At 35.8% G+C, this 9,219-nt stretch overlaps 1 protein-coding gene across 2 annotated transcripts in view; it reads left to right on the forward strand.

Annotated features, from left to right (window-relative positions):
* LOC128231445 (ecdysone-induced protein 78C-like) overlaps positions 1–8,420 on the forward strand; it is a 59,123-nt gene extending 50,703 nt beyond the window's left edge. For both annotated transcript variants that reach the window (XM_052944276.1, XM_052944277.1), the window contains exon 8: positions 254–8,420. In XM_052944276.1, coding sequence (XP_052800236.1) covers positions 254–585 — 332 coding nt within the window. In that variant the 3' untranslated portion in view covers positions 586–8,420. The remainder of the gene's footprint in view (positions 1–253) is intronic.
* Positions 8,421–9,219: the final 799 nt, after the last annotated feature.

A 9,219-nucleotide genomic window follows, 5' to 3' on the forward strand; every position in this document is an offset into this window, starting at 1 on the left:
ATTTGCTGAAGCTTGCTTGCTACTTTTGCATGATATAGTATTTCTATGTTACTGAAGATACCATGTTGGTTTTTTTTGTTCAATGAAGTGGTCATTATGAGCATCACCTTAGCCAACGTATTCTTGCATTTTAAGACTGAACAAAATATTCTATACATGATTGCAAGATATCTGGGGTGTGTTTGCCGAAATGGAAATAGTGGTTTAAAGGCTTTGACAAGACATCAAGATCATTTGTCTACTTACATTCCAGATCGGCATGATGTGAAAGATCAAAAGGCTGTAGAGGCACTGTGGGACCGACTCATCGAGGCCCTCAAATTGCAGTTGAAGCGAAACCACTCAACTGAGGAAAACCTGTTTGGAACCGCCCTTGTTAAACTGTCAGAGCTACGCACCCTTGGGTCACACCATAACGAGCTGTTGAAGTACTATCGAGCAAACTGGCATCGATGTGTAATTCCCCCGCTGTTCTCGGAAATCTACGATATTCCGAAAAATGAGCAGCAGTTTCCTCCTCCACCTCCTCCACCTCCTCCACATTATGATCAGGGCAGCAGCAATACAAATATACCTCACTCATGAACATGGGAAAAACTACTTGCAAAACATTTATTACCTAAGACATCATTGATTTGAATTCAATATAGTTTAACTATGTGCAACAGTTTCATCCTATTCCGTTCAGTTTTTTGTGTGCTTTTTCGCAGTAGTTCAACATAGACTGTGTTTGGTCTGTGCTTTTTACCTGATGCAGAATGTGCATATACAATGTGGTTAACCTCAGGCATGACAGTGCCTGCATCTGGCTAGTACCTGCACACCACCGATATGCTGTGTGTTACCTCAGGCATGACAGTGCCTGCATCTGGCTAGTACATGCACACCACCGATATGCTGTGTGTTACCTCAGGCATGACAGTGCCTGCATCTGGCTAGTACATGCACACCAGTGACATGCTGTGTGTTACCTCGGGCATGACAGTAACCGCATCTGGCCTGTACCTGCACACCACCGATATGCTGCGTGTTACCTCAGGCATGACAGTGCCTGCATCTGGCCAGTACCTGCACACCAGCGACATGCTGTGTGTTACCTCAGGCATGACAGTGACTGCATCTGGCCTGTACCTGCACACCACTGATATTATGTGTGTTACCTCAGGCAGGACAGTAACCGCATATGGCCAGTACCTGCACACTACTGATATGTTGTGTGTTACCTCAGGCATGACAGTTACTGCATCTGGCCAGTACCTGCACACCACTGATATGCTGTGTGTTTCCTCAGGCATGACAGTGCCTGCATAGGGCCAGTATCTGCACACCACCGATATGCTCTGTGTGTGTTACCTCAGGCATGACAGTAACCGCATCTGGCTAGTACCTGCACACCACCGATATGCTGTGTGTTACCTCAGGCATGACAGTAACCGCATCTGGCCAGTACATGCACACCACCGATACGCTGTGTGTTACCTCAGGCATGACAGTAACCACATCTGGCTAGTACCTGCACACCACTGATACGCTGTGTGTGTTACCTCAGGCATGACAGTGCCTGCATCTGGCTAGTACCTGCACACCAGTGACATGCTGTGTGTTACCTCAGGCATGACAGTGCCTGCATCCGGCTAGTACCTGCACACTACTGATATTCTGTGTGTTACCTCAGGTATGACAGTAACCGCATCTGGCCAGTACCTGCACACTACTGATATGTTGTGTGTTACCTCAGGCATGACAGTGCCTGCATCTGGCCAGTACCTGCACACTACTGATATGTTGTGTGTTACCTCAGGCATGACAGTTACTGCATCTGGCCAGTACCTGCACACCACTGATATGCTGTGTGTTTCCTCAGGCATGACCGTGCCTGCATCTGGCCAGTATCTGCACACCACCGATATGCTCTGTGTGTGTTACCTCAGGCATGACAGTGCCTGCATCTTGCTAGTACCTGCACACCACCGATTTGCTGTGTGTTACCTCAGGCATGACAGTAACCGCATCTGGCTAGTACATGCACAACACCGATACGCTGTGTGTTACCTCAGGCATGACAGTAACCGCATCTGGCTAGTACCTGCACACCACTGATACGCTGTGTGTGTTACCTCAGGCATGACAGTGCCTGCATCTGGCCAGTACCTGCACACCACCGATACGCTGTGTGTGTTACCCCAGGCATGGCAGTGCCTGCATCTGGCCTGTACCTGCACACCACTGATACGCTGTGTGTTACCTCAGGCATGACAGTAACCGCATCTGGCCAGTACATGCACACCACCGATAAAGCTGTGTGTGTTACCACAGGCATGACAGTGCCTGCATCTGGCCAGTACCTGCACACCACCGATATGATGTGTTACCTCAGGCATGACAGTAACCGCATCTGGCCAGTACCTGCACACCACTGATATGCTGTGTGTTACCTCAGGTATGACAGTAACCGCATCTGGCCAGTACCTGCACACCACTGACATGCTATGTTAGCACATAAGCAAAAAATATGAAAAATTAGATATGCCTGTTTGTTCATTTAGGGTTTTCTAAATTCAGGGATGCAAGGCAGTGTCAGTTAAAGTGACATCCTATCAGGTTGTTTTATTAATTTCATACCAGACAGTATTCACTCTTTGGTGATCTTGTCATACGCTTGGTGATCATGTCATACGCTTGATGATCTTGTCATATTCATTCGTTGAATTGTATATCAGTCTTCGAATTGCTTTTATTGTTTCATTTTCTGTAAGCCTAAAGTTTTGTGTAAAAATATTGTTATTCTGTAAAAAACAAAAAACAAATATGCCTAGGTCATTATACTTGTTATGTATGTCTTAATAGGTAATGAATGATATATCCCATTCTCGATATAAATTGTAAGTCTTTCTTGCCAAAACAACAACAACTCAACCATAGGAAAACAGTTAATATCTGAAGAAGTTAAATTCTTTTTTTGCATAGGTCTATTTGAATACTTAATTGTGCACTATGTGAAACATGCAATGAGTTCATGTTTCAAGGATTGTGAAGGCGTATTTGTAGTCAGCATTATTGTAGCATTCTTGTGCCATTATATTTGTTAATACAAACACATCTGTTGTCATAATGGAGAATTTATACAACAAAAGAATCACAAACATCTATATATGTTTGATCCCAAAGATCTGTACTTTCTTCAGGTCCCTTATTAAAGCTAATGACTAAATGTCTGTCAATTAATGGCAGGGCAATCACTCAGTCACAGTTGTTAAATATGTTTTTTTCCCTTTATCTTACAAATGTATTTCTGCTGTTAAGTAATGTCCTCTCTTTTTAAGATAAGTATTGCGATGTTAAAAGTACATCTCAGTTCTGTACAATTATGGATGTTTCTGACACCCCCCTTTCCATACAAGAATCAGTTTGTGTTAAGAATATATTTGAGTGTTACCATGTATTTTGTTATATCATTTAATGTTGTTTGTGTCATGAAGTATAGCTTAAACAGTGTTATCAATAAGAACTTGCTGCCGGCCAAAATTAATGGTTCAAATGGCTATTGGACTAGTTCAGATTTGGAAAAATAAGTGGTTTTTATGTAGATTAACTAGAAGGTTAGTTTCTGTACTGTATGAGACAGTTCAACCGGAATTCATTGAGAAGCTGCTTATATGATTCACATCAAAGTGTATGAGAGATATAGTATGTTCTACATCAAAATGTTGAGAATTCATGCTTAATCAGTCACTGAATGCTTATTTGGTGCACATATCTCACCGCAGATCATACACGTAGCTTTAATGTTAACCACACTGTGTTGTTGTACTAATTTTTTATTAATGATATGCTTTGTCAGTCGTAAATTCTGAATTAATTACCCTAAATTTCCTGTACTTTCATATTTTATGAAGTAAATCTGATTTAAATTTGAAACTGACAAAATCCAGTTTATGACTAATCTATCAAGCTATGTGTCATAGTGTTTTATATAGAAACAGAAATGTGTTATATCTTGATAATTTAGATTATTGAAACATGCATCCACAATGTTCGTCCATTCAAATCAAAGTAAAAATGCCCTTTATCCGTAATGTTCATGAAAATGCCCATTTCAAGATTAAAATGTTCTGAAGTCATTTCTTTCTGGAGGGGAAAATGAAAGAATTGTTTCTTTACTTTATTTTTGCTTCTGTAATACACCATTTATGAAGGAGGTAACTTTGATCTCACTATAAACTGTGAACCGGTGCCTGTTATGTTGTTAATGTAGTAGATTTTATTTTATTTATGTTATGACAGCTTTTGAATGTAATTATTTTGACAAGAGTAAATGGTTTTGCTTTTTAAGTTATTCCCTTTTGTAGAAATGATAAATGGTATTTAAATTTGAAGATTATTTGAATACATTTAAAAAACAAATTTTATTTAAAAATATATGACGACTTTGAGAATTTTTTTTTATTTAAAATGTTAATAGGTTTTAAAATTTAAAAATGTTAACGATTAAGATACATAACAAATTTTGCTTTAATGATTCTAAATGTTAATTGGGCTATTATCCTGCCTAGCGATCATTTACGACTTTGTTAAAGTCTGTGTTACATTCATGCCATTAGTGAATTGTTATTAAGTATGTTTTTCTATCCCCGGTGAACTAAATATGTGCACAATGAATGTTTATGTGATCAGTTACTTACTTTAATGGCACAGACTGAAAATATTGCTAAAATATATGCCACATGCGTATGTTACTGATGTATTTTAATATTTACACATGTTACACGTTCATGTATGCTTGTCTATTAGGTATAGTTATGAAATAACATTGTGTTGAACTGTTTTGTGTTATGAAAGATTGAAGTGTCTTAAACAAAGAAGGGATGCATGCACAAGGTTTCATTTAGTTGTGCGTAGTATTTGTGAAGTTGATGTGTATATTATGTTAATATGTGCATATGTGTACTACTTTTATGGCTACATTTCTAGCGTTTACTTTTATCAAGTCTTATCATTAATTAACCTCCTATAAACCTGTCATAAACACAAGTCTATGTTGATTTTTGTCTGAAAGTTATGGGTGATGTAAATACGCTTAAATAACTTCCGTTGTTAACCTCAAAATCATATGTTCGTGGCAATCTTTGTTAGACAAAAAATCTTGACTGATAATACCATTTACTAACAAGGAAATTATTTGGAAATAACTGTCAGAACAAGTATTTCATGAAAGACAAACCTCAGGGAAACCATTTTGCTGTGAAGTACCTCATTTTCTCACAGAAAGTGCTAAATAATTCTTTACATCATTATATGTATGTGTTCTGTGTTCTTTAAACATGTTCAGAAAGCACAATGTTTGCTACATAGATTTGTAAATTATGACACAGTGTTTGAACTTCTATCTTCCCTCTTTTAATTATGTCACAGTGTTTGAACTTCTATCTTGCCTCTTTTAATTATGTCACAGTGTTTGAACTCCTATCTTGCCTCTTTTAATTATGTCAGTGTTTGAACTTCTAACTTGCCTCTTTTAATTATGTCAGTGTTTGAACTTCTAACTTGCCTCTTTTAATTATGTCAGTGTTTGAACTTCTAACTTGCCTCTTTTAATTATGTCAGTGTTTGAACTTCTAACTTGCCTCTTTTAATTATGTCAGTGTTTGAACTTCTAACTTGCCTCTTTTAATTATGTCAGTGTTTGAACTTCTAACTTGCCTCTTTTAATTATGTCACAGTGTTTGAACTTCTTACTTAACCCTTTACTTATGTCAGAACAATTGAACTTCTATATTGCCTCTACTACAGTGTTTGTACTTCTATCTTGCCTTTGTTACATATGTCACAGCATTGGAACTTCTATCTCCCCTCTGTTACTTATGTCACAGCATTGGAACTTCTATCTTGCCTCTGTTACTTGATGGATAACTTTAAGATGGTTGATGGTAAATTGGAAGTATTCATAGGATGGTTGATGTTAAATTTAAAGAAAGAAAACTGTGTGTTGCATTGCTATGGTTACTATACCCCATCATTTGTAATTCCTTTTGAGAAAAAATGGGAGTTTAAAAAATGGTGTTTTTCAACAACTTTATAAGCGAACTATGTGCTGGATGTGCTATTGTTTTGAAGTATATTTTTCAGTGATAGGATTTTGCAAAGAATGTCACTTTGATTGAAAAACTTGTTCAACCCCTTTTACTTAGTATGACATAAATTATTGTTATTATACCGATATTTTGGCTGTACAATACACTGTGCTTTGTCTGTAGTAGTGCTTTTAAAGGTTTCTTTCATAAATATAGAGCTATTTTGTTTTAACTTTGTTTCAGTTTTATTTTCAGTTTCGCTTACATGTTATTTTGATGTTCTCTAGAACTCAGTTGTGCTTTGAATGTTACAAACAAGTGTTGTCGTCTTTTATCCATGTTATGGTTATCTAGTATTGATATATACGGTAGTTTGTATCAATTTTGCAAAGGTTTAATGTGTGTTTTATTTCATGAATCAATCAGGCCGCCAATTCAAAATGATGTGAAATATAATTCTATGGTTGCCAAGGATAAAGTAATGATTATGTGAATTTTAATGCTTGTGAATATGGCTGCAGTAAAGTACTTTCAAAACTCCCATCAAGTGACAAAGTATTATTAATATTATGTGATGAGGAGAGCATTTGGCTGTTAATTGTGTTTGTGATTAACGACAATGATTTAATTGATGACTGTGTTTTTGTTTTTCTTATAAAACATTCATGATCAACTTGAAACATTATTGAATGTCATGGTCATTATGTACTGATACATATTATTCTGATGTCCTGTGTTCCATTTCATTGAATACTGTACGGACAGTGAGTTTTTCCATGGGAGAAGGTCTGTTGAAACTGATAGTGCATTTATATCTGATCATTTAAAGAAATCAGTGAAAACAGCTATCAGTTATTCAGCTGAAAATGCTACGTTTTCAATGCATTTTCATGAAGCCTTTAGATATTTCAGTAAGATAAATAGTGGATTATTATCTGTATCAGTGTAAGATGGCAGTATCTTTCATGGAATGAGTACCAAAAGTTATATTTTGGCTCTGCCATGAGTGAAAGTTTTACTTCAGTATTCACTGGTTGAGATTTATAACAATCTTCCACTGAAACAGTTTTATTTTTCATGCTTGTAGTTAGTTAGAAATGACATATAATTGGAAAAACACTCTAATTTAGCTTAATGACGTCATAATTGATGTTTCATCCCAGCACTGAGAGCATTCATGCTCGTTTCCCTTAGAGAAATGGGCAAAATGGTTACAAAACAATGAAATTATATATAGATTATTTCACCGTTTCAAATGATGAGTTTACCAGAATATAATTAGCCATTATTTTTTAATAAAACCAACAGAAAGCACAAAATAAAAATATATATAATCACATGTGTGATTGTTAGATGTCTATTTTCTACATTTTATTTTCATGAGATGATTTATATATATAACTTATACCGGTATCATTATTCTTCCATTAGGGCACACATGTATATTTGGGTGATGGCAGTTCATTCCTGGGCTAACAATGACTATGTTCAACACTAGTTTCCTCAAATAAAATGAATGATTATTTGAACCTGTCAAAGTAATCCCATAACTGTTATTCAATAAGGGCAATTGTATTTTATAATAACTGATTTGTTACAAAATAAATTGCTTACCCATGGATTCATAGGTTCTTTACTTGCTTATACACCAGGTACATGTGTACCTTAAATGTGTTAGTGCACAAGTGATTTTATATCATTTTCATGTGTCAGGTATATAGGTTGCAAAAAAATCATTAGCCATATTTTCTTGATATCAAATGTACAGTTTCCTACGTGTTCATTCTGTAAAGTACAAGTTCCGATTTTAACTGTGGAATTAATTATGATATACTTATAATGTGATTTTTATTAGTTTAGTTTGCAAGATAATTCATTATATGAATGGGAACTCTATTTTTAATCATTTGTGCTAATATCATAATGGCAAATCTTAGGAAATAACTTTCATGAACATCATCGCACAAAAAGTATAAAAGTGAATAGCTTTGAAGCAGATTGTGAGTGTTTATGAATACCGGTAAAGTAATTCTTAAAACCAGCATTTTAAAAGCTAGTGTTGATCACTAGATTTTTTTTTTTATTGATTTTATGTTATGTTTCAATGTATTTGATGCATTGTATATTGCAACTGTGTTGTCACCTTTTACTGTATACCGGTACCTTGATTTATTTTACTGTTGTTGTTGTAAATTTTTAGGAGTATTTCATTTATACATGTACAACCATTTATTGTAGCAAATGTGTTTATGCCATTTACCGAAAAAGTTCCATCGCTTCATACATGTATTTACATCGGTAGATACTTTGTGTAAGGTTATTCACTTTAAAAACTTATCATAATAAAGAATTCAATGGTGTTCTTTGTCTTCTCCCCTTTATGTTGCTGTGACTCTTAGAGGTCACACTTTGTCTGGCATGGGCATCACAATCATTTTGCTATTGCTGTTACACAGTATGTACCATATTGTGTTTATACATTGGGGATTTTGAATTTGTTAGCACATTTGTTCTCTACTTTGAGATAATGTGCCTCATGCTGAATGGTCAAGGATACACTAAGAGGTCAAGCCTCAGAAATCCTGGTCGTTTGAACAAACTTTGTGCTAAGTGCTTGGGGAAAATTCACAATGATTTGCACAAATATTCACCATAACCAGGTATCTAAAGGTCACACTTAAAGGTCATAAAAGGTCAAGGTCACAAGGAAAGCAATAGCATGATTTAGTGAATGGTATATTTATATCAATTGTATGCAGAATTTACATTTTTTTACAGTTTAGACACATTTCTAATTACCAGGATAAATAAGTTGACAACACTTTCAGGATCAAATAGGGCACTTCCAAGATGGATATTCATTTCCATGTGCAGATCATCATTCAATAGGGTAACATCAATTTATATTCTTGTTCTTCAGATTTTGGTTTAACAAAACTGGAGTGATTGAGTGAAATAAAAATACTATATATATGTTCATTTTACTTAAAAACAAGTTGGAGTAATGGTAATTTTACTCTCCCCTTCTTTCCTGAGCCTGCGAAAATGACATCCAGCCAAGCAAACAAAACAAAGTTTGAATTTCTTAGGAGGGATTGCAAAAATGACATCGAGCATGGAGAAATATCGACCCTCTAGAAATCGAGCC

Source organism: Mya arenaria, chromosome 4 (assembly GCF_026914265.1).
Source record: "Mya arenaria isolate MELC-2E11 chromosome 4, ASM2691426v1".
Taxonomy (NCBI): Eukaryota; Metazoa; Mollusca; class Bivalvia; order Myida; family Myidae; genus Mya; species Mya arenaria.